Source organism: Sylvia atricapilla, chromosome Z, assembly GCF_009819655.1.
Source record: "Sylvia atricapilla isolate bSylAtr1 chromosome Z, bSylAtr1.pri, whole genome shotgun sequence".
Classification (NCBI taxonomy): domain Eukaryota; kingdom Metazoa; phylum Chordata; class Aves; order Passeriformes; family Sylviidae; genus Sylvia; species Sylvia atricapilla.
The window spans coordinates 85,429,249-85,456,495 of record NC_089174.1 but is presented as its reverse complement, the minus strand read 5'-3'; the positions used below and the strand labels follow the sequence as shown (position 1 = coordinate 85,456,495).

General features: G+C 36.3%; 1 protein-coding gene across 4 annotated transcripts in view; it reads right to left on the bottom strand.

Moving 5' to 3' along the window:
- Nucleotides 1–27,247, bottom strand: part of SMARCA2 (SWI/SNF related, matrix associated, actin dependent regulator of chromatin, subfamily a, member 2) — a 118,383-nt gene that overhangs the window by 25,210 nt on the left and 65,926 nt on the right. For 3 of the 4 annotated variants that reach the window (XM_066338635.1, XM_066338632.1, XM_066338633.1), the window contains exons 23-28: nucleotides 26,533–26,579; nucleotides 24,914–25,080; nucleotides 21,733–21,896; nucleotides 20,660–20,887; nucleotides 17,177–17,254; nucleotides 12,485–12,703 (exon numbers count right to left, since the gene is read on the bottom strand). In XM_066338635.1, coding sequence (XP_066194732.1) covers nucleotides 12,485–12,703; nucleotides 17,177–17,254; nucleotides 20,660–20,887; nucleotides 21,733–21,896; nucleotides 24,914–25,080; nucleotides 26,533–26,579 — 903 coding nt within the window. The remainder of the gene's footprint in view (nucleotides 1–12,484; nucleotides 12,704–17,176; nucleotides 17,255–20,659; nucleotides 20,888–21,732; nucleotides 21,897–24,913; nucleotides 25,081–26,532; nucleotides 26,580–27,247) is intronic. The other variant, XM_066338636.1, reaches the window with a different exon arrangement.

Genomic DNA, 27,247 nt, shown 5'->3' with positions numbered 1-27,247 from the left:
TCGCACAACAGATTCACCAGTCTAGTTTTTCTGAGACTACACTAAAACAGAATATAGACCCGAATCTGTCAAAGGCAAAAAATCAGTGACTACATCTGTTTTAACTTGCTTTCATAGAACTCCTGCTTTTCCTAAAAACTCAAAATGCAATTATTGCAAATACATATCAACTTGAAATATATGGTGTTCTCAGAGAGGCTGAAGTTCCACCAAATATGGTAAATGAGTTTTTCAGCCCTATGCACATCAATCAAGAGTCTGTGTCGTCACATCACTGAAACCAGCATCTTTTTAAGGAGTGAGAGGAGACAGACTGTTTTCTGTTTTGCATTTGAAAATTATTAATAGCTGCCCAATTATTTGCACTGAAACTCCAGCTGCCTATATTTAATTAGACATTAAGAAGAACAATAATGTAAATTATAGTTTTCCTAAATTTTGATTCAAAGACTGATGCCAAAATGCCTGGATATAACCATGCAAAATATGAGTGAGAAATGGTCTCAACCAAAATAACAAAGCATAATATTAAAAAGAAGAAAAAAAAGGTACGACTTAAAATATTAATAGGATCAAAGCACTTATCATCAGTGTTTTCTTTCGGGTCTGAGAAAACTTCTTCAGGTCAAATATCCTAATATTTAATCTTAGTATAAGAGATCTAAATGCTGAAGTTTAATATTTAATATTAATAATATTATAAATAATCTAATTATAATTGCAAAAATAATTATATAAAATTATAATTATAAAGTAAAGCATCATGCAAAGCCAAGCCAGCATGGATAAACTCTAAGTTATGACAAAACCAAGCACATAAAGTTTTCTTCTGTTCAAAAGCGAAATCTTGTTAAAAAAGAAGTCTGTAATTAGTCTCATTTGTCCCTCCCCCAAAAGCTGCATTTTAAATGCAACTCCTCAAGCTGATTTTGCACCAATAAGATTTTCAAAAACTTTGCAGCCAGAGAAATTGAAGAGCACAATTAATGGGTCATGATACCAGGAACTCACTGCTTGTCTGCTCATGAAGTGCTCCATTAGAGGAAAAGAGCTGAGATAGAGAAAGGAGCAACTCTGTCATGCTGACCATGAGGATACTTTGGTTAACCAGTCAGAGCACTGAGAAAATACACACTCACTGTGTCAAGACCTTGAATGTGAAACTACCCCAAAATCATCACTGTTCTGTGGTCTACACTTACTTAGCCACACTCTGAGAAGATCTACAGGTCTGTAATTGTCTTCTACAGTTTTCAAAATGTCTTGCTAGTAAGACTTAGTTTTAAAAACCTCTTGACCAAGCCAACCTCACCTAGAAGCAACAGAAAGATGGGAGAGGAATCTAAATGCTATGCCAGAAACTGCTGATATCATCCTCTCACTCTTTATCACTGAACTGTTTTGTTGTGGTGGGTTGTTTTGTTTGTGCTCCCCAAACCTTCTTCCCTTCATCTTAGAAAGCTAGCTAACCTGCTGGAGAATTCCTGTCATTTAGAACAACAGCCTGTTTCTGAACACAGAGAAAAAACCCTCTCTCCTTCACAACTGGAGGACAATTCATAATGGACTTATGAAATATGACACAGGAAAATTTGTGGATGATAAACAAACACATTCCCAAACGGATCTCACAATAGCATTTCCCAAGTACAAGGTATCCTGGGTATTTCAGATTGCCTTCACAATGTTCAGAATCTTACAGCAGTATATTGATAACTCAAAGACTAAGAATTGTTAATAGACTGCTATTGGAAATATTTGCAGGTATCCTTGGAAGCATGACTGGAAGTAAAACTGAGAGACTGAACGAGATGTCAAGAACTCAAGATGTCACGTAACTCAAGAAAGACACTTGAAGACTAATGAAAATACTACAAGCATGTTTCCTGGCTTTGGATTCACAAGAAACCCATCCTGAAGTAAAATCTGCCATGATAGAGATGCCTCAGTTTTCCCTTTATCTTGTTCACAATGTCAGAGATACAGATGCTTGTTGGATAGACAAGATTCTGGAGCACTTAGTGACTGGTGTTACTCAGTGAGGAAGTGAGAATGGGGAAATTTCTCCCTTTTTTAATTTTTATCAGTGTTTTTCTTCCTGTCTTATTGTGATCCAGGAAAGCCTACTACAGGAGTTAGAGGACTCTGTACTGACAAAGGCATTGTAACATAACTGGTACTAGAGTTACGCTTTTTCTTGAACAAATACATTATCTTCCCTACACAAGGGCAAGGAAAGTTAATTGCATGAGGAAATGACCATTTCTGATGGGCATCAGGAGGAGGTGGGTGCCAAGGGATGGTGGTGGGGATTACTTTTCTCATGTTTTCCTATATTCCTTTAAAATAATAAGCTTGGAATTTAATAAACACTGAACATGTTTCTGTCCAAGAACAGATGTTCTTTATATCCCTGGCGTCTCAAGAATTTAGAAGGAAAATAGTATCAAGGTTGTAATAGCTTAGCTTCTACTGAGGGTTTTGCTTCCAGAACTTCCTTCTTTGGTCTAAAATAGATCTTCTACTGAAGGGATGTATTGTCCTGTTGTGCTTCTGAGGTAACTTTTAAATTTCAATTTTCATTTAATTTTGCTAAAGTAGCTGATGAATTAGTTTAGAACTTATGAACAAAGTTTAATTTCATAGTATTTCTGTTAACACCTACATTCCATTCAGGCGCACAGACAAATGTCATGAAGGAGGAGGAAACATGCTGCAGTGAAGTCATGGAAATACTCATCAATAATAACCAGATCCAAAACCAAGAACAAAGAGGAATTCAACATTCCAAGGATTTATCATCTCCCACTCAGGTTAAGACACTGTTTCTTTTGCAAGGGAGATCACGCATACAAAACCAATTAGAAATATTTGTGTATCTGACTACTACTAAATAAACAGTTAGTTAGGATGGCTTCTTTTACAAGTTCTGAGGCAAGTATTTACAGTTGTTTTATCTTACATTACACAAAATACTGCTATTGTTGCAGGTTTATGGGTAATTCTAAGCAACGTTAATTTATCTTTTTTCCCTTGACATTTACCTTTTTATAGACATGACATTCTTTTGTTGTGGAAAAAGTAGGAAATCTTTACTTTGTAATGTCATTTTCTGGCAGACTAGCAGTGTAGATGATGTTTTGAAGCTCTAAATGCTAGCAACTAAAGACAGATTTCTGTTTGATTTTATTCCTTATGAAAAAAAAAAATTAAAACTCAATTTGAGAATGAGAATTAATGGATTTTTAAAAATTATTTTTTAGAAAAATTTCCAGGCATTTAGCCTTTCTGCATTCAAAAAAATTGTCTCCCTTACTTTCTAAGACGCTAATAATTAAATCACAAAAATACCTGATATAAAGACATGGTTTATACCCTCATCAGACCAGCTCTTAACAAAGAAACAAGGCTTCTAATTTAAAGATGTGCATAAATATTTGTGTCCTGAAACCTACAGCTCTTAATAATGTAACAAGAGAACCCTATAGTACAAAGCTTAAACTGGCATTTTTATGTATCTCAAAGTAAACTCAGCTGCTGCCAGTACTCATACCATCAAGTATTTTCTTTCATATATTGTTCTTCTTATATTTAAGTATATTCACACATTCTCAAGCAGCAATCTTTTATTCCAAGTTTAAAATATGGAACATAATTAAATGGGAGCAAAATTGAGAGAATAAACTAAAAAAAAATAGATAAAATATCTTGCAAAAAATAATTGTGTGAGAAAAAAAGTAACAGCTTTCAGAAACAATTATAGTTTAATTATTTTTCAGTGTATGTTCACAGATCTCTTGTATCTATTCATTCACAGAAAACAGCTTAAGGATTTTTGCAATAACATGGGAAATTTGGTTTAAACATCTATCATTATTAACAGAAGTACTCTGAGGCAATTAAGCATGGGAAGCACACAGTGTTAAGAGAGCATAATACGACAGAAATATATGGCAAGAGGTTAGAATACCCAATTCCTGTGCCAAAAGAGGAAAAAAATTGCTTACAGAAATAGACTGTATTTAAATAATAAATAGTAGGAGGTAGCCCTTTATGACAACTCCAATATATTTTTTAATAACTTAGAACAATTTGGAGGAAGACTGTGTGGAATGAAACAAATTCAAACTTTGGAAAACTTGCTGAGAAAAGCTAAACTGTATGTATCTTTTATGTATTTTATACCACAACAGCATGCTGTGATGCTAACTTTGAGCACTGTGCAGTCAGTTTCATGTCTTCAGGATGCTTCTGAAGGTGCAGTTATCTGACTATGCCAGCACTCACAGTAGAGCCTGACCCTTTAATATGCATATTACAACCTGGAAGTAAAAATCTAACATGACCAGTACTTGTCTAGAAGGCTTTTTTGTTCTGGGATAAGCTGCAATGCAAATCACAGTCTGATGAGCAGAAACTATTATCTGCAAATAATACAAAGATTCCTGAAATGCCAATGACTTAAGAGCACATTAAGTTTCTCAACAAAATAATGTATAGTAAGTATAGTATAGGTACATACACAAAAAACTAAAATAAGGCTTTGAGCAACAACGAAGTTGTTCTGGGTTCTTCATTTGAAACCCAGCTAAAAATGTCAGATGAAAAGAATACATAATGAATATCCATGGAACCTGATTTGGAACTTGCTAAACATGCCAGTTACAGGGTACAGGACAAAATTACATGGTTGTGGTTACTCAAAAGTTTTCGTAGGACTTGCTTTAAGGTTAAAATTTCACTGCTAGAGTAAGGAAGTACACTACCATACTCATCAAACAGGGTACTTCAGGATGACTCAGGAAACTAACTGCCTGCCATGACGTGCCTAAGCACTGGCTGAATAGTTTTTGAGAAACTCAGTCTGAAACCTCTGTGTTCTTCCATATCTGTTAAATTAGTACTTCCATACCTGCCTACCTACAAGAAAAGACAAATTGCTATCATTTAAGTTGCTACAGAAGCAGTTTCTACAGAAGAGCTCTGCATACATATCCCAAACCATAAGAATTAATTTTGTCTGTATGTGTGCTGCATAAAAAATGTCAGCATAAAGCCTTCCATCACCTGCTCAGGTCTGCCTCCAGAAGATGGCCTTTTACAAAAGAGTCTCTCAGTTTGCCTCTGATGACAAGGTATAATATTAAATAGCTCCCTTTGTACAGAGTAAATAAATAGTTTGGCCACATAATACACTTGGAATGGTATGAGCGACTTACCCATTTTGAAAATGCAAATCAACATAAAAAAAAGTAATGCCTTTATTTAAAAACTGATAGGTGACAGAAGGTTAGCTACTGCGTATCACCTATCATTGTTATTCTTAAGTCATGTCAGAGAACATAACAATGCAGTGGAGACCCAAACCTTAAAATACTTGCTGCTTCTTGTTCCATTGTTATACGCCCCCAGCAAAAAAAAATGTTTTAGACTTTTTCTGCAGACTTCTGTTTTTATGGGTTTTTGAATTACTTAATATTTGCTTTTGTTTGAGTTTTAGAGTCATAGAATATCTTGAGTTAGAAGAGTTCAACTCCTGGCCCTGCAAAGGAGCACCAGAAGAATCACACCATGTGTCTTAGTTCACTGCGCAAATGATGCTTGAATATCCATGGAACCATGGATAGTGACCACTTTCCTGGAGAGCCCAACCACCCTGTGGGTAAAGAACCTTTTCCTGATATCTAACCTAAACCTCCCCTGACACAACTTTAGGCCATTTGCTCAGGTTCTGTCACTGTGACCACAGAGAAGAGGTCAGTACTCGCCCCTCATCTTCTCCTCATTAGGAAGCTGTAGGCTGCAATGAGGTCTCCCCTCAGTGTCCTGCAGACAGCTGAAATGAATTCTGACCCTTCACACAGAGAATAATTCTGGCATCTTAACCACAGGGCTTATTTCTTCTCATGAAAAATTTTGCACTTGAAACAGTAATGACATAACAAAACCTGAAACCAGATTTTTAACTCACAGCTTCCAGGCTATAGAAACTTTATACGTCAGAGGATACAACTATTTCAAACAAAATGCAGTTTATTTTATTCTAATGCTAACACTACTCCCTACGTTTTTAAAAAGTATTTATTTGGCATTATTATATTTTCTAGAGGAGAATAGATGTACAATTCCACTTGAAGGCATGTTAATACATGTTATGGTACTTCACATGTAACACTGTATAGTCAAAACCACATACTGAAAAAGAAAGAATCCTATGAAAATATGGCACTCTTTTTGCTGATAAGTATTCTTCATAAACAGCTGTTCATATTTCCTGACTTGAGGTCTTTCTCATAAAAAAAACAAACCCCATCAAACACTAAATTTCTTTATCGAGAATATCTTTGCAATACTGAAGAAGCATTTCAAAGTACATTTTTAGTTTTCAAAATTAATATTCTCAATCCTCAACCCTCTGAGAAAAGACAAGAGAGTTTCTGATAAAGTCACCCAGTGTGAATCAGGCTCTCTCCCTTATAAACTAACAAAGCCATCCTGCCAAAAAAAGTGAACCAAAGCTATCAGAGAGATGCATTTAAATTCTCTGTCATCCATGAAAAACCAAGAAAATGCCCTTTCTGCTTCACTGGTTTTAATTTCACTGCAATGTGAAAGTACTCCTTTTTCCTTTTCTTAAGTAGATTCTGAATTGAATTTCATGAAAAGGACATTAAAGATAGATAATAAGTATACCGAATATAAAAATGGCTTTTTTCAATCAGGCCTTGAAGTCATGTCCAACTTTCTAACCTTTCAAAAAGCAGCTTCCACATGCATAAAACTTACCAGCCTCACACTGAACATTAGAAAACAGTTCCTGGGGCATTCTGACGATCACTGGTCACAAAATAGACAACACCCTAGGATGGTGGACTTTTTAATCTTCCAGTAACTGTCTTTTAAATGTGACTTGTTTTCCCATACAGCTTAACAAATTCAATTGTATCTGCAATTCAATACTACAGAGGAGGGTTTAGATCAGAATGCAATTTTCTCCAAATGTCCTCAGCAAATACTCACTTTACTTGATTGCGAAACAGGTTTAGCAGCAACTCAGGAAACTTTGCAACTGTAACCAAAAGTGTTATGGAGTAGAAACCCAGAGAAAAAACCAGGGGTGCAGGGGGTATTATGCACATGAACTATGCAGATAAAGTATCCAGGGGGCAAAAATGTTTTTTTCCCCTCCTTCTAAGAATTTCAGCCTCTAGTACAGACTAAAGCAACTACAGACTGTAATGCCAGATTTACATACATATATTTCAGTACTTAATGTAGTAAGTCCTGAACAATAGGTCCTGTGCCAAAGCTGACCTCTAGATGAACCTTCCAACCAAATGTTTCATGTATCCACTAATTAGTGAAGTACTATTAGCAATATGATATACGTACCTGCTCTTGGTAAAACATGTACTATATCCCTTTCTGTATTCAGAAATCAGACAAGGCCACATCTGGCCTTGTTTGCGGGAGGGGGATCAAACTCTCTTTGTTCCTCCTTGAGCCCTGGCCAGGCTTTGGGAGAAATCCAATAGGAGGACAAAACCTGATGTTCCTCCTTTAGAAGTAATGGGAGCTTGGTTATTACAGAAGCTGGGCTATTCTCACGGCAAAGTCAGAAGCCTCGTTGCCTGCAAAGGAGGAGGATGCACCACAGGATTTCCCAGGTGCTGGGCATGGCTCTCCAGCCTTTCACTGTGACACCTCCCCTGGACTGATATGTAGATCTGAACCAAGGGTAAAGTAGGGTAACTGTAACCTTTCTTAATCACTATGGCATTTTTTTTTGTAGTAATGATTAGGTGCATTGCTTATCATTTTGTATTATAGTAAATTACACTGTTCCTTAAGTTGGTGTCTGTCTGACCCTACCCATCAGCAGAACACTACTCTAAACACTAATTCCACCATCCCAATTTACAAAAGTATGTCTTACAATACCTTACTAGAACTGATTCTGAGGTTATATATACAGAAGTGAAGCTCTCTCAGAAAACACAAACCTACTTGAAAACTTTCAGTTATTTATATCAAGTTGTACCAACAAGTTGACCCAAATTTATTATCTCTGCGATCAAACCTGTAAACAGACTATTAGAGAGTGTGTAAAATGAAAAAGTTAAAGTTCAAGTTGATGAAGAAACACTTAAAAACATGCCTCAAAACTTTCCTGCTAGGTAGTTTGATTTAGTATATCACATAACTTTAGTAAACATAAACAAAAATAAAATTTATGTTGTGGCTATGTTAAACAATATTCACCAGACATCCTGCTTGAGTGAAAGCCAGCACTGTTTTTCTTTAAGTAAGACTGACTAATTACAAATCAAACATATGGATTTCACTTACAATTTTTAGATCAGCAAAACAAGCATGACATTTACATGTCTGCATGACATAGATGAGACGCTGCTAATTTTGTGCTCAGATATGTTTCCCTGGCCAACATATAAGGCTATTTCAAATAAACAAGCACTAGAGACTGAGACTTCATGTCACTTAGCAATTAAATTGCATGAGAAGCTGAAACCAGATGCAAGTGTCTCAAGGGTCTTGTACCTACTCAAACAAATCCTCTGTCCCTTGAAGCCTGTCTCAGGCAATCGAATTCTTAGCAGATGACCCCTCCCAAAAAATAATATGCCATGGGAAACAGCAAAGTATTTTGCAGTTCTGTTAGAAGTGGTGCAGGGACAGGATCTGCTGGAGAGTGAAATACTTCCAGAATATAAACGTTTTGTAGGATCAGGAAGCAAACTCCTCCTTCCAGATTTTTTTTTTTTTTAAGGAAATATGGTTGTCATGCCAACAGCTGGAGAACAGTGGGCTGCAGCGACAGCTAGTGATGAAGCCTGTCTCTGTGTCAAGAGTTTTCCTGAGAGACTCTCAATGAATTACAGGCTGTTCTGGGCAGCAGCACAATCTCACTAAATACTGCCTGCGATCACAGGTTTGGCTTCTGTAATTATTTTGTCCCCTGCTTCCAAACTCAGGTACTTGACCTCCCAGCAAGAAGGGAGCTTGACATACTTGGCCAGTGTACAAGCATGCACACAGACCTTGAGGTACACTGTCCTTGAGGTCCTGTTGGTGGGATCTGCCAGGACCAGAGCTACACTCTCCAGGGCTGTGTGTATCAGCAGAGAGTTCAGGGTCTAACTTAAAAGGAGCCAGCAGCACCTATTCCAAAATCAAAGCTGTGGCTGTTGAATGAGGCAAAACTCCTTGGAAAAGAAGAGATCTAGTCCAAGTCCCCAGGATATAGAACAGATAGCTCAGGATTACACACCAATACTATGAAGCCAACTTACTGATCAGAAATGCAAAATTTCATTCAGAAAACCCCATGAGAAAACAGCTATAAAGCTGCGATAGCAGCCACAGCAAGAGAAAAAAGTGGGGGGTGTCCCTTGCTGCTGGTAAATAAATCTCCTTTTGTAATATTGCAATAAAAATAGGCCCATGGTAACCTTTGGAAAACAGCATGACACAGAACACAGCTAAAAGGGTGCCTTATTAGTAATAAAGTATTGCTTTTGATTCAGATTTTGTTATTTATTTTCAGTTTAACTGCTCTGAAGTATTTCACTGCACCCAAGCTAATATGAAACAATTAATTCACAGTTTTCATGTGTTATGCATGACACTTATAGGTTACAGTGAGGAAGCCACAAGACACAAGTGGCTTATAAAGTAGATAGAAGTTTATGCTTATAAACTATCTACCACCTTTTTTGTTTGTATATGTTTATATAGTTATGTTTATATAGTTAAGTATTCCCTTGAATATGTTGTAAACTATGATTATGACATCTTCTAAAGACATCAGTACAGAAAAATCAAACATATACTCTAAGACATGAAAGTGAGGCTGCTGAGTGCACAATGGGATTGACAAAGAACTCTGTTTCACACACATGAAAAATAAGATAATTAATACAACCTCAGAAAACTTATATTTCATTATCTACGCAGCGTAGTTTTATTGTGACTGTGAATAAGCAACATTACATTATATAAATGTAATTCCACTGGAGAGACTAAAAAGTATTAGTAGTTCTTATGCTTCCATTTGTTTCGTCACACTTTCAAGTGAACCTGAAAGCATCCTAAACTGTGTAAACAGTAGAGTTATAGTAGTAATTGCACCATGAAGCAGTCTATTCTAAGGCAACTTATCTCATTTGAAAACATGCTTAATTCCAAAACAGAGAGAAGGGAGAATACTTTCTCTCAACAGAGTAACAGCCCATGGTGAGAAAAGGCTAATATATATGTACCACCTTGCCTGGCAAGGTTTCTAACTCGTCCTCACAAAAGTCTCAGAAGCAAACAAGCAAAACAACTACTGTCGAGCACACAGGGACATGCTAAAAACTTGTTTTCAGAGTAACCTTTTATAGCATTTTATCAAATGGTCCAGCAATGCAGTGCTTTTAGTGCCTTTAAAAAGACAAAATAGAAGTTAAGCCTAATGAATCTCAAGAGAACACCAAGTTGACCAGAAGTTCACCCAAGGACAGGCTAAAATTCGGAGTGATGTTGGTGGAAAAAACTTGAAAATTATTCAACAAGGGCATATACTAAATCCTCTTAGGAAAGATCGACTAAATGAAACATGATTTTGAAAATCTGGCAAGGAAATAGAGCCACAGAAAAGGATTAAGGTCTTGCTCTGTATCAACATTTAACATGAACAATACCTCCATTTTAGAAAATGAATTACTGGGCTGTGAGGTATAAGTACCACAGAAGTTATGCAAAAGAACTCAACTCCTCCTTATTCAAATGATGCTGCATCTGAATTCTGATATCTAGCTTTTGATCAAACTTGTAGAAAGATGTCAGTTCACATGTGGAACAACTATGGGATGTCAGTGAAAACAATCCAGAGGTCTATAAAACAGGAACTTACAGGAGAAGACTGCATAAGCATGGTTGTTAACCTTTAGAATTTACTCATCTGGGAGACAACTCTTCTATGACACACAGAAATGTTAAAAAAAAGTGGTACCAGGCTTCTCTGCATGAGCAGAGTTACTAGGACAATGTAATCAGACAAAAATCCAACAGGAAAATTCAAACAAAATATAATAAAAAGCCAAACAGGTAGAAACAATCCACTGTAGACTTCTAAGTTCACTATTCAGAAATGCCTAGGAAAGGTCAGGTCCAGAACTTCTATTTTAAATGACACAGGACTTGATGATCGTGCCTGTAGTATAACAGGGATGAGATGATTTGTTTTAGGCCTGCCATATTTGACAATAAAGCACTTAAAACAAATACTGCAGCCAAGGCAAGTCATAAAAAATGAAAGACAAAGCTGACTTCTATGCTGCCACAGCCAGAGTGTTCCATCAGAAAGAAAGGTAGCTTAAAATGAACCTGAGTAGACATATACTATACTGCAAGCACTTCCATAGTAGGATAAGGTAAATCTTCAAGAATCCAAACAGCATTTTATGTTTCTAGATCTTTCTCCTCGATTGACTGCTTGAAAATGTCAAGTATCAAACCTCTGTATTTTCACAGACTTGCCTAAATTTACAGTTGGTGATTAATTCAGGTTTTTTCTCCTCCAAACAACAGGTCTGTTTCAGCTCATAGTACAATATTGCACCATGCAGTCTCCCAGATATCCCATTTTAAACTATGTACATAAGATTTTCACCTGTCTTTAGTGAATTATACACAAAACCTACACTGTATATTCTTGTTGCTATTGTCTGTAATCATTCTACAAACCATGTAAATTAGCTTTGCACTTACAGTACTTTACTTGCAAGTTTTGGAAATCATACTATAATCAAACTTCTGAAAAGCCTTTCCAACAATCATTCCTCACCTTTTTACCAAACACTTGGTACCACAATGAAAAGACACATGCATTAACATTCACTGAATGTAGATTTCAAAGAACAGCAAGAGACAAAATCCCAGATTTGGTGTTAATTAAAGACCTTTGCTTTCAGGTCTTAAATTCTTAAATCATTTATCAAATGTTTTGATTTCAGTGGAGCTGATAAATGCTCAAGACTTGGAAATTAAATAGCCTGAGAGAAAGAAAATGTAAGTGAAAAATTCTGAATTCTTAGAAGGATTAAATACAGGTATTTAAAAATATAATAAGGTTGTGTGGCACAGAACATTTTAGTATACACTGACTAACAGTTTTCATGAATATTGAAGAATTTTTCATGTGTCTGAAAGATGACACTTAAAGAAGTACCTGAAGATGTGAGACCCATGGAAATAAGAACAGTTCCAATAGAATGCTATCATAGTCCTGACTCAGCACTTAATACCACTGATTTGAATTTCTGCAGTGCAATTCGAAACTTCAACACAGCAGGAGAAGCTGGATAATGAGGATATCTTAGGCCTAAATTTGTGCTCTCCCTGGTGCAGTCCCCAAACTGAAAAGAAAAAACCCCTACAAATACGTAAACTCCAAGTAAAAACCAACCAAACATCAACCTACCCGCAGCCACTGTTTCTCTGTGAGAGCATCACTGTAGTCCACATCCCTGCGCTGACGGGATCCCCTTCCAAATATTTTCTCTTCTTCTTCTTCACATGTAAGCCTTTCAACTTCAGCATCATCCTTGATAATCCAGGATGGCAGCTCATCCTCCTCCATCAGGCGAGGTTTACGTTTAGGGTTCCTGGCATCCTCCCTGCGACGATCCATGTCCATGCGCTAAAATGGAAATTGCCAAAGGACAAAAAAAGCTTTAAAGGCAATTATTAAGTGAACCATGTCAACGCCCACCTCCCTAATAACACTTGAAAGTCCTTCCCAGGTTATCTCCCTTTCATAATATTCCTAAATATTTCTAAAATGCTGCTATAAAAAGAAGCTACACTCAACTGCTCACTTCCAGTCATATTCACTACTTCATAACCAGCTTTCACTGGTAGAACTAAGACAACACACAAAGTGACACAAAGTCAAGTGAGACAAAGCAGATCACGAGAACATTGCTGTCCCCATAAGGTTTTACTACTACGTAACTAAAAATACTCTAGTTTTGCTACCCTGAATATAAGAAGAAAAATTAAAAATTGGTGTAAGAAATAAAGAATCAAAGGAGAATTAATAAATTCAAAGAAAATTTACACAGAGCCAGAAAGCCAACATGCTTGAACTCCTGAATTTTCTTCTGATCTTACTGCTGTACCAGACAGAAAATGAAAACACAAAAATATCAGAGAAGCTTAGATTACGTGTTAGGAACATTAGAAGGTAATGCTAAGACTTTCAGCTGAAATTTAAATAATCATTCATTTCAAGTGTGGTGAATGGTAACTCAGACATGGAGACAGAGGATACATTCCCATGATCCACTGTAGATTCATCAGTGAGATGTTTTATAATCCTCCTGGGGAAGCATCCACCTCTATGGAACTATGTGCTGGCCTGGCTTCCTACAGTCCTCTGAACCGCATCTGCATTGTCTTAAATATCCAAATCAGGTAATATGAATAGGCATTTCAAATAGGCCATTTGAATAGTCATGCAGTATTTAATACTCAGTAATCAGCTGCTAAGCAGAGAAAACAAACAGATGGCCACCAACATTCCATTTTTTGTATTTGAAAAAAAGTTATGTAAATAGACAGGCATCAGAATTGGCTGTAACATCATAAGAGGCTACTGCTTTGGCCACTAAACCTTCATAACAAACTGTTCTCAATTATGTGCAAATGTCTCCCCACATGTACATGATGGTGCACTTAGCACATGATCCCAACTAGACATATCATCCTTTTACAACCTTAGCCAAAACACAGACATGCACGAATTCAGAGGTATTATCTCTCCAGAGGGACAGCTCAAACCCAGCCAAATTTAAAAACTGAGGCTTAGTGACAGCACCACTGAATATGATGCATCTTCTCTCATCTTGGCACTTTTCAAACATGAGCATTTCTAAAATACGACCTCAGGAAGTGCATGTTATAACTTGTTTTCATCATCTTGCCTTGTGCACTATCTGATTTCTAAACAGAGTGAAAAGCAGAAAGCAAGATGTGTGTCATCAATCTGCAGGTCCAGCTATGCCCAATAAGTAACTGTAGCTTTTTTATAGCAGACTTCTATATTTCACTTTTTAAAGAATTCAATTTGAATTAATTTCAAAATGTGTCTCATTCAAGCCAAACATGGCTTGGTGACATGACAACCAGAAAGCTACACCAAGAGACAGCTCAAACAGGATAAATTAAATAGGTTTCTCTATTCCTATTATTTAGCAAAGAACTTGAGTGAAGTCAAGAGACGTATTTTAATGACATTAAGAACATGAAGTCAATGCTGAAACATCATATTTTTCCCCAATGACCATGTTTCTTTGTCTAACAGAAAGACTATTAAGTATATTATAATAGCTGTTTTGTGATATAAAAGCACTTGGGAAGAAAAACTAAAGACCATCTCAGTTAATTTGAGATATCAGAGATACAAACTAACTTTTTTCCTGAGGATTCTACTCAAAACCATATTTATATCTGGGAAGCCTCTGGTTCTGTCTTCTCATATCCTTCCAAAACCTGTGTTTTGAAGAGATATCTACATTATTTTTGTATAACTAAAGTAATAGAATAACTATAATGTTCACTGTCCTCAATAAGGCCTAAATGCTAAAAATAATATGCAATCAATACTTAAACCGAAGCAAAGAATTTGAATGTTGGCACACTCAAGGCCTAAAATTTCCAGTTTAGAAAAACCACAGAGCACTGCTATCCTGTGAATTGTCAATGGTTATCTAAAACTTTCCAAATTAAAACTAGAAGAGTCCTTGAAAAAAAATTGAAGCCACTCAGTGTAAAACATTCTAAATTATAACTAAGAGAGTCCTTGAAAAAACATTCAAGCCACTCAGTGTAAAACCAGTAATTTATACACTCAGTTCTACTAGATTGCCATTTTTGCTTCAAGGAGATTAAGTGTATTAGCGCAACTGGAGGTTTGGTAACCATTTGACCTTCCACTTGAAAGGCATTTTTTACATCAAAAATCATGATTTTGAAACGTTTTCTTTACTTTATTTAAGCATTTTTAACACTAAAAGGAACAATTTATTTTCCAGTAATTATTGAAGGATTCTTATAAAATGACAGGAGTTGTACAGATCACAAAAACACACTGACTTTTTTCTGAGTATTTTCTAATTTTTTTTTATGATGTGAAGCCTCTAAAAGCCACAGGAGCCAGTCCACTTGCTCCTTCTTTCTGAACAGTATATTTACTCTACAGCTACGTTTCAGGTCCTGTGTCAAACAACCCAGCAAAGTGATGACAAGAAGAGATGCTCATGGAACTGATCTCTCTTGTTGATTGTTTTGGAAATGCCCATTTCCAGTTAGTAAAATACACACTTTTACATACCTGAGACTAATTAAATTAATAAATCCAAACACATTTTTGTTGGATATTGCAGTCTCCTGAATTCTGATACATATGCACAACTTTAAAAGGTAATGAGGTGGCTTAGGTATCACTGCTGTCAGAATACAGACTACCTTTTGCTCTTTATCTGACTGTGCAAGACTTGAAATATTGATAGAAAGACAAATAGTTCTGACTGGCAAACTTGCTTTTCAGATTTTTCTTTTATAAAGAAACAGCTCACAAAAATTAAAACCAATTTTTGTATTAACAGTTTGAATTTTTTTAGCCATTAATATTTAAATACAATCCTTCTGCCTTACCATATTCAAACCCCTGGCATTCATAGTATGTAATTCTGGCTATTAAAATTTTTACCACAAACTCCTTACTTTCCCTGAAAAAGTTGAAGCAAACAGACATTACTTCATCAGCTACTCTCAGTCATAGATTAGTTCTTTCCTTTTGGATGTGAAGGAGAAATCAGAAGTTCTTTTCTAGCAGCAAATTCACTTTCACAGAACTCAGGGAATTTTCAGTCAATAATTCAGATTAATTACTTGAGTTTTGGATCAAATGGCCACCTCTTGGTCTGTGTCACTTAAATCTCCTTACACAAATCACTGACAGAAAGTTTAAAAAGACAGGTGTTTGTAAGCACTCCTTTTCTGTGCAACCTGGCTTTAGTGATTTCAGTTCTGATGAACACTTAATGAATCCTAGCATGAAATCACTAAACTGGAAAGTCAGCAATGACAAAAGAATAGTCTTATGGGGGAATAAGGTCTTTTCCAACAGTGTACGTGAACAATTGTAACCTATTTAAAAGTGCCCCTGCATGCTTGTGTAACAGCATTTTAAAATTTTACAGATGAACTCTTGAGCAGAAGACAATGAGGGACTTAAAACCTGCACTGGGTACACAGGTTTGCATTGGTCCTACCAGCAGTTGTTTCTGTGGATATCACCAGATAGATTTCCATTCATGCACATAGGAATGTCTGTCGTTTTCCACCTTGCAGAAGAAAGCAGCCTCTGTAGAATTAGGGCCATGGTGCTTTACCATTAAGTACTTAAGCACTGTCCTGTACTGGTGCCAGTGAAGCCCAGAGGTCCTCTAGCAATCCTCAGACTGTACAAATGCTAAAAGGCAAGAGCCATGACTACATAGGCACTTGAGTAATTATTCCATCAATGGAACAGCATAAACAAAAAGAGAAGTTGCAGTAGCATAAACAAAAAGGGAACTACTAATGAAAAGAAGTGTCTCACATTTGAATCACTAGCTCTATTTTGGACAACTGTTCCAACAGTTTAAGTGGCAGAGATGCAGCTAACTGGATTCTTGAAAAAACCATCAACAACACCCTGGTTTAACTCACCAGAAAACAGCATTGTTAATCTACTAATTTATTACCTTGTTAAGTTCCTGTATTTGTCCTTGCCAATATCAAAGTCCAAAGTAAGAAGAAATGTTGAACATTGAAAGTATGCTGCAGAATTTGCAAGCCAAACTGTGACTGACATTTTTGCACTATAAATCTCTCAGGCTGTGTCAAACTCTTCCTCCAGATTGTTACTGTTTCACTGACAGCAAACATCTCTGAAGCCCTTCTGTCGTTTGAGGAACTCTGTATACGTCCTTCCTCAGATGAACAGTGCAATTAAATAAAACCTACTCCTCCGGTAAAGTTTTGACAAATTTGAGCGACAAAAAGGTTAAGGCCTTTATCAGAAACACTAAAAACATCCATTTTTTTATGATTACACCATCCTTACCATAAAGAGATCAAATTCCTCCTCACGTCGAGCAATCATCTGATTCAGTGTCTCATCATCAGGAACTTCATCTTCTTCCTGGTTAGAAAGATGAATAGAATTATTAAGAAGTACTCACATGCAGCTTGAACATCAGTTCAGAGCTCCACTGGCCCTCTTTCACTGACAGCATGTATGGAAGCACTTGAAATGAAACTAAACCTTTTAAAGAGTTCAGCTATTCAGAAGTAACAAAACAACATGGTGAGAATGACAAATGAGACTTACTACTGCCTTCAAAATCTGAGAATGAGGAAATGAGCAAATACAAACCCAGGAAATTCTGGGTTGTGGTTTTCCTGGGTCAAAAGCACAGTTAAGTGCTTTGGTTAAAATTGCTGTATTTCCTACTGTTCTGCTATTCTACAATACTCATTCAGAAATACCATTCTAGATTTTGAGGTCTTTCTCACCAAAGCAAGAGATTGAAAAACTCCTGATTAAATGAAAAGAACAAAACATGCTTTCATCCTGGAAAACAACCCTGCTGAATCACTTTCTCTTGACTATTCTCTGCTTACAAATTGAGATATGAACAATTTACTGCAGATGAAATGAATTATTTCATAAAAACAGAAACAGACACTAGAAAAACAATTTAGAACTCTAGTGTTCAATTGAGAAGGTTAAAGCTGAAACTGTTATGACACCCACTTTAAAACAAAGCCCAAAATGTTCAGTCTTCCTCCCTGAATTATTCTGAAACCACAGTCAACAGGTCTACATAGAGCTTTCTGAACCTATGTTACACTATGCTTCAGACCTATAAATCTTCCTAAAAACTCATGCTTTGAACCCAGTTTAACAGGAGTACAAAATGCTGCATGTTGCATCCAAAAAGTTAAAATCCTGTTGCTTTCTTTTCCAGAAGTAAGAAGTCATTTATATATCCACACATCTTCCCTCCAGTGTCTGGATTTCTACACCTCAGAAAAAAACCCCAAACAACTCTCATTAATGCAATTCAAAAGGAACACCTTTGTACCTTAATGAACATATAATTTAAATTATAACATTCCCCAGGCAACTGGGAAAATGATTAAGAGAGCTAGCTCTTCTCACTTCTAAAGTCACTGCTCTTTCACTGCTCACAAAAAGGAAGTCACACATGTTACACATACAGAGAAAAGAAGATTCTTCTATAAATGTCACCATCACAAAAGGCCCACATACTTCCTTATTATCTCAGAGTAACTTTTGACCTGAAAAAAATAAGTGATCTCACAGTAGAAGCTGTAACAAACAGTGTTTGCATTATCAGCAGCTAGGCTGAATAATCCTGTTGCCAAACAGGTAGGCTTGGCAGAAGAAAAAAATATAAACTCAAGTGCCAACAAAAAAAATTACACTATGAACAAGTAACTTCTAAGCACTTGAAGTTACTTGCTGTTATTCTAATCAATCACACATACATTGTTATTATTCTAATCAATCTTTCTAAATACACAGAAATTACCTCTCTGCTTTATCTAGTACTGCTTAAAGAAAAAAACAGATTAAAAAAAAAAGAATAAAGAAAAGAAATAAAGGGAGCCTTGATGCTGAACTCAAAAAGAAACCTACTAAAATAGGATGAACAGAACATAGTACACTACATACAAGTGTGAAAAATTTAAATCATGCTTAGCATGGGAATATTTAAGTAGATAATCAGTAAACAGTATCTTTGTTAGACATGCTAGTCCACATTTGCAAGTCAAACTTGTGTCAATATTGCTGAGCATTTAACTTTTAATTGACAGATTTACTTTTTTCCCATCAATCTCCTTCTTGATACTCAGTGCTGCTGCAGTGAAGGAGGAATGGCTGACCAGTGCAGGATGGTGCAAATTCAATTCCCCTTAGTCCTCAACAGGTCGAGTGACTGGGCAGAGTTTTGCACAGTCTCTGCTCATGAAGATTACTTGAAAGCTTCAGCTAGGAGTCAGACTGCAATATCAATGCTTTAAAGGCTGATGCTGGGCTATGGCATATAAACCTTTTTTAAAACTGCTTGTTTCAGGATGGTAGACTAATTTAGTTGAGCAACACACAAGAAACAAATTGTTCTGAAGTAATTTACAAAATATGGCGTGTCACACAGGCCTGAGCTACAGCCTCGACTTCTGAAACTGTCAGATAAATGCTTCAGAAACAAATGGAATCCTAATTTTTTCAAAAATTCACAAGATAACTGAAAATGTCTGCTGGTTTCAAGTTAATCCATCTACTCATACAGAAAAGTATGGTCACTTTAGAACTACAGGTTTACTTAATCAAAAATGGTAGCTATGCGTATCACCCAATTTCTGCACTAACACCACAAATAAAAGAGAATTACTGATAAAAAAAGTTTGTCACTCTTCTTTAATTTCTATGAAAAATACTAAAACAACACAGAATTTCATCTTAATCATGCTTTTTAAAATGCAGAATGCAGATTTTATACAAAAGGATTAATGACTGAAGAAGTAAACACCTTGATCTTTGAAACTTTACTCCATATAATAAAGGGTGGCAGTGAAACACGGGCTGCAGAATCTTCTATCAGTGTGTGCCTTACTTATACACACAAGCCCCACTCGGAGGCAAGATCAGTCTCAAAAGCTCTGTCTTTAGCCACTACAGGGTATTTTTAAGATAGGAAAAAGTCAGTGCTGATCAAAAATTTCTCTGTGTATCATCAATATAACTGACACATTTATTTAATTTCTTCCAAGTATGGCTTTCATCCAACAACTGGATTTTGTTCAAATGAAGAGAAGAATCTGCAGTGACAGGCTAAAGAATAGGTTCATCATTCCACACTTACAGTTCAACATAAGAATGTAGTGAAAAGAGAGGGACACACTATAACCTCACTTCCCACTATTAAAAGAAAAGACTTGGCAGCTCTTTTTAAACAGCTAATTTCTCAAAGAGAAAGCAATGATGAGAAGTCCAGGCTGGTCACAGCACCAGAAAGAAATAGTTATTTGCTGTTGTCCTAAACCCAAGGCACATCAAAGCAAATCTTAACTCTTAAATAGGTTCCAAAGGAAGCACAATAAAGCAGGGTCCTTCAAAACTGAACCAAGGTAGTACTAGCTGCTCAGCATGTCTGAAAATCAAATTGCCTAGCTGAACATATATATTTGACTTAGCAAATGGTTTACAATCTGTTCTGGAAAACGTCTTTGCTTGAATGCAATTATTTGCCAAAATTATAAAGGTTAGAATGGGCTTTAAGTTGCAGGGGCTAATTCTACACTAAGATTTAACTATAACCATTACATCATAACCATAATAGGTTACAATCTATTACTGTGACCATAAAAAAAGATAAAAGTTAAGTTATTTTTCTAAATGAATAGTAAGGAAATGTAATTAACTTTTTAATTTCAAGAGTTATGAAAATCTTTGTAAATGATGAAAAAAAAAAAAAAGAGTCAGTACTTCCTGAGTAATTATTTCTAACTACCTTACCTCATTTTCTTCTTCATGCTCTAATATAGCTTGTAGGAAGGCTCTTCTTTCATGGCTTGAAGATTTCTGATCAAACATTCCTGCCTGAATAACCTTCTGATCTACATTCAGCTTGTACTTTGCTGCAGCAAGTATCTTCTCTTCCACACTGTTCACAGTGCACAGTCTCAGGACTCTCACTTCATTCTGCTGACCAATTCTATGAGCTCTATCCTGGGCTTGCAAGTCCTATTAGGCAAAGAACATAGAGAGTAATTAAACAGAGAGAATGAACACAGATAATTAAAACTCTTCTTAGAAGTCTTACTTTTTACATGTGGCCATTGAGTATTATGTGATTTGCATACATTTGCACAGTAGCTGAAAACATTATATACTAATATATAACAACTGTGCACTTCCAGGGATATTGAACTTATTTTCTTAAAAATAAGAAAAAAAAAAAAAGGTGGCAAATACATAATTCAGTTACCTCTTCTGGTTTTTAGAAAAAGCCAAAGTGGTGTGCTATCCTCTTTTTCTGGTAATCTAGTAGTAACTACTAACCACCAGAGAGTAAGTTCAGTGTCTCAGGCCAGGACTATTGCAGTCACATGGTCACCTAATTTCATGAGACAGGTAGCATTCAGCATAGCCTTTACTAAAGAAAAGTATACTAAAATATACTACTAATAATAATTATTTAGCCTTTACTAAAGTAAAGTATACTAGAGTACACTAGTAGTACACTAAAGTATTGCGAACTACCAAAGGCTAAGGAACTGGTTATTATATCCTAACAGCTAAAGAATGAGCACAGCCATACAAATGAAGCAGGTTTATAACTCTCCCAGCACTGAGTATTCCCCAAGACTCAGATAAAATATATATGCAGGCACAGAATTACCTCACTGATCCAAACCAAAACATTTCCTGATTGTGGCAGTTTGCCTCACTAATTCCTCTCAAAGCAGCATTTTATCTCTTGGATTTTTTTCTTTCATCCCAGGCTGTAACGTCCACTTAAAGAAGCAACTCAAAAAACCATCAAGGATTCTTTATGCATTTCATGAAGATAAGAAAATAAAAATAACCTGATGAGGATTCCAGTCGCTATCAAAGATTATAACAGTATCAGCAGCCTGAAGATTTAAGCCTAGCCCTCCAGCCCTTGTACTCAGCAAGAAGATAAAGTACTGTGACCCAGGTTCATTGAACTTCTTCAACAGAGCAGCTCGATCCTCTGATTTTGTTGTGCCTGAAAAAAAAAATTAAAGTATCATATAATAAAGATGTGAACTGAAGTAATATAAATACAATGTCTGTTGCCAAAAGTACACGTGAAAGGGCTACTTTAGTGTGCTGCTTTTTGACATCTCTGTCACATTTTCCATAACACTGGCCATGAATGTTTAGGTCAACTGCCCATCACACCAATGACATGGACTTCTCTTTGAATGCATTGGTTTTGACATGTCTAAAGTAGATCTTAAAATGTTGGCTAACACTGTTAAACCTTTTTATAACTCACATAAATTTCAATTGAAGCTACTATATACAAACAGAAGAGAGCTCTAGTTTTGATTAATGCCTTCTGGCTACGGCAGCATTAAATATTTTTAAAAGCTACTTATAAAGAGATTTATCAAAATGTCACTATTTGCCTTCAGAGTCATAGTTAATACCAAAACACTGCAAATTCTTAAAATGGCCCATCTTGAGGGTGATATATGCATAGAAAATGAAGTTACTAATTTTTTTTATTACTATGGTGGGTTGTTCCCTAGCTGCCTCCCCAAACTCAGCAGTAAATGGGGAGGAAATAAGACAGAAAAGCTCCTGTGCTGAGATAAAGGCAGCTTAATGAAAGTGAAAGGTGTGTATGCAATGACAAGAAAAGGAATTTATTTACTACTTCTCAGCACCTGTAATGACTAATTGGTACGACAAATGCCATAACAAGCCATGCCCCAGCATCCTCCTCTTTTCCCTCAGGTTTTACTGCTGTTCACAACCCTTTGGTGAACCTGGGTCATCTGTCTCATCTGGGTTCCAGACCAGCGCAGCCTACTTGTCCTGGGGGTGAGGGGTGTTTGGAGAGAAAGCCTTGACACTGCAAGTGCTGCTCAGCAATAGCAAAACACCGGTGGTTTAACAAACCATGAGTGCAAAGCACAGTATTACATGGACCAACCAGGAGGTAAATTAACTCCATCCCTCTTCTAGCCACCACAATCACACAGCTAAACTGCTGGCCCACTGCTGACACAGTGAACCCCATAATAAGCTCATGAATTGGGTGGTAAACACTCCATGTAAGAACACAGCTGGACAGAACCTGGATAGACTGCATCCCAATATGGAAAATACCTGTAATTATGACACTGGAAAAGAAGAAAAAGGTTTTTCGAATTTAAATGAATTACCTGAAAAAGACAATGAAGTGTATTTACCACACTGTGTCTTGCCATAAACATTCTGGCATGAAAAAGCATTAATTTAGAAATACATTATGCAAATTAATCTAAAACATTTAAAATGCAAAGTAATTTATCTTTCTTTAATAGAAGTATTAAAACACATGCAAGGCCAGAGGTGTGAAGAGGGCTTTGTTAGCATGTTAGTATGTCCTTCAGATGGTTTTGGCATTCTATGGCACAGTGATATAGCTCATTTGTGTGTCCATTTCACAACCCCATTTTACATTCAAGGATAATATTGGTTCAAATTCATGTTTATTAATATTTGTAAAGGATGAGAATATTTCTTGGTACTACTTTTTTCTTCTGAATAAAGAATGAAGCTAAGAGTCAATTTAAAACATGTTTAAAAATATTCAAGTCTCACTTATATTGTTCTCTGTATTTATCTTAAATCATTGCCTCTCTACTAAAAAAGTATTCTGACAAATGCTGCTGGTCCTATGTAACACTATAATGTATGAGATAAAATTTAAGTAAAAAAGATCACTGTTTAAGAAGCTCAGTATGAGTCAGAGATCATCAACATGGAAGACGACCAAAATGGAAACTTCTTTCAAACAGGCCTAAAACTCAGGTGGGATAAGCTATTTTTAGTTTTCCTTCCATAAAATTGTGTGAATCAATTAGAGAATCAAATAGATTGGAAAAGACCTCTGAGATGGAGTCCAGCCCTTGATCAAACACCACCTTGTCAGCTGGACCACTAAGCGCTACATCCAATCTTTCCCTAAACACCTCCAGGGACGGTGACTTCCCCATGTTCTTGGGCAGCCCATTCCAATGCCCAACCACTCTTTTTGTGAAGAAATACCTCCTAATGTCCAACCTGAACCTCCCCTGCAGCTTAGGACACACTCTTGCCCTGTCACTGGTTGCCTGGGAAAACAGTCCAATCCTCCTTACAGGGAGTTGTAAAGAGGGATCAGGTCACCCCTGACCCTCCTCCAGGCTACACAGCCTCAGCCCCCTCAGCTGCTCCTTACAGGACTTGTGCTCCAGACCCTTCACCAGCACTGCTGCCCTTTTCTGGACATGCTCCAGAACATTAATGCCCTTCTTGGAGTGTTCAGAGATACTGAACAGAATAAAGATACTACTATCTAAAATGTTTCTAAAGCATCTTTTTGTTCGAAGTAATAAAACACATCTACACATCAAGAAATTGAGGCTTTTCCTGTGAAATTTGGGCATCACACTGAAATTCAGCTACCCTGTGAAGAGTTCCGTTGAATTTTAAACAGAAAAAAATTAATTTATTCCATTTGCATATAGGCCTAACAGTGACCCTATCGTTTCTCATCATGGGAGTATTTTCTGGCAATTTAGACAGTGATGACTGATTGGGACCCTGGATTTTAAACCCTGTGTGAAAAAGAGATGAACCTCTAAGCAGCAAATTTATACATAATCTGCATTCCTGGAATAGACCTGAGTGTTTACCAAAATAATCCCTTGACCAAATGGTCTCCAGGCTAAACAGATAAAAGAAAACACTGAAAGAGACAGAGAGAATTATGTCTACCAACAGAAGCAAAAGTATGTCCTTCTCTGTACCTTGTCAGGAAGAATACAGGAAATTCTAATAATATGCCAATGAAGGATCTACTGATAATTTCATGGTAAATACACTTGCAGGATTACAAAGTAGTGTTTTGAAGCTGTTTTCACTATACTTTCTGTATAGTCAAAACACATGGCTATTACAAAAACACCTGTAGGAGAACCCATGGGGTTCCCATGGCCAGGCTACCTCTTATCTCAGTATTTATCCTTTTTTTTCCATTCAGCTTACCATCGAGACGCAGGTAAAGGAAATTTCTAAATGCAAAGTAGTCCTCCATAATGGTCATGAGAGATGTCATTTGACAGAAGAGAAGCACACGGTGGTTGGTAGCCCGTAACTTTGGTAGAATACGATCGAGTAGCTCAAACTTCCCTGAGGCCCGATAAAGTTCAGCTCTGTTGGAGAGAAGCAGCATTGTAAATGCCAGAATAACCCAAATAATTTAGAAGTCTGTAGTCACTATAGTGTCAGAGTACAGCAAAAAGACTGATTTACTTAATCTAGACATGACTAATAGCACTTTTCTTTCTTTAAAATAGCATGCTGATTAAAATAAACACAAGTGAAGTCCTGTTTTCCTGATTTTTCCTCAATTACAAAAACTGTGCCAACTTTCAATCACTCAGTTCTTTTTCATTATTTATTAAAACAAATGTTATTTCTCAGCTAGATAAGCATTCTCTAAGCTAAGACATTCACCTGCTCTTTTGTTCTCAACTGGCATTAAAAACAACTTTGAAACTGCAGATTCAAATTGTATTCATCAGGCATTTGTTGGAAACAACTCCCTTTCCACTCAGCTACCGTGAACATGGAAGTGAAATACCGCAAACTGAAATAATACATGGAGATAGTGCCAGGAGTCTGATACAGGAAATTCCCTTTAGCCATACAACCTTAGTTGTCCTGAGCAGTGTTTAGCTGCTTTGATTAACTACTCTTTTGTCTTCTATGCAAAGAATTGCATAACCAACTCCTAGCATTGAAATTTCACCCATTACCCAGAAAATAAATAGAAGTGAACAGAATGTCTAAATCAGCCCCACAGTGATAACACTTCACAGAAATAAACTTTATGAAACTTTTCTCTAACCTTGAGTCTGTACCCTCAAGATACAATTTATCATTAGCAATGGCACAAACTCCAGAAGATACACAGCCTTCTGATATGCATAAATATGTAAACAGCCAAAGACTAAACTGTTTTAGAGACAAGTATTCTGGTATACTAGCTAAGGACACAGACACTCTGGTGTACTAGATAAGGAAAAAAAAAAAATCATTAAAACCTAAACAGGAATAAAGGATGATACATACTTTTTGCTTAGAAAGCATCCATTAATTTGACAGTTGCACAGAGTGTCAAGAAAAATAAAGCAAATCTTTTTCATTTCAGATAATGGAAGAAATGCTACTTTAATTTGGAAAAAGAGATAATAAAGAAGGAAAAGTAGAAGGCAAAATAACAAGAAACAGAAGAAAATCCTAACAGGTATCTCTAAGGAGTCATCACAATGAATTCCAGACGACATATTATTTCCAAATAAGGGGAAAGGAACACATGAGTCTTTTCTGTCTGCCATCCTGAAAGAGATGGACAGTCATGAAAAGATTTTATAACACTTCTACTACTCTACTATTAGTACTGCTACAGTACTCTTAGGTTTTGCCTTATATATGTGCCCCGAACTTCCTCTGCCTTTTTATGGTTTTGCTTTACATATGTATATGCTGTACTTTCTCTACCTCTGTATAAAATGCTTTAGTTTCCTAACATGTAGCTTCCAGAAAAAGAATGTGACTATTAATTCCAATACAACACCATGGACAGCAGGAAAAACAGTTACCCATTAATGACACCATTTGAGTAGCCCAGATGTTCAGCGAAGGACTCCTGAAAAGTTATAAGCAATAAACATATTACAAACTACACAGCAACTCAAAACTATGCATTCTTATAGAAATCAAATTAAATAGATGAGTATTGGGGTTTGAGTTCAATGATGTTCATACTTATGGAAACCACCTTGGGGCAACAGAGCTCTGCTTAATGTTTTCCTGTACTATTATCTGAAATCCATGATTTGCATTAGTCACTTCTGCAGCATATGTTTTACCAGATTACAAATATAGTACAATATTAATTAATTTATACTAATCAGCAGAATATCCATCTGTGAGTTACTCAATTTCATTACTCAGCATACAAGATCATGAAGAGTGAAAACTACAAGAACAGCAACAATAATAATAAATCACAGTAGGTAATTGTTTATATTTTCATAAGTTTGGCTATGTTCCAGATATTTATGACACTTTCTATCTTTTCAGATACATTATATCTATATAATTAGGTCCTATTGAGAGATGCCATACAGATAGTACACTTTTGCTGAAAACAAAGATGGATGGAATAGAACAATAGTAGTTGACATTGCAGAAGATTAGCAGCCTGCTAACAACTAAAAAGACTCTACACATGACATTTTGAACCAGTGTTTATATGCAATAAATTTGGTGTGTGGGAGTACCAAGTTGCTCTGGATTGTCAGCAACAAGAAA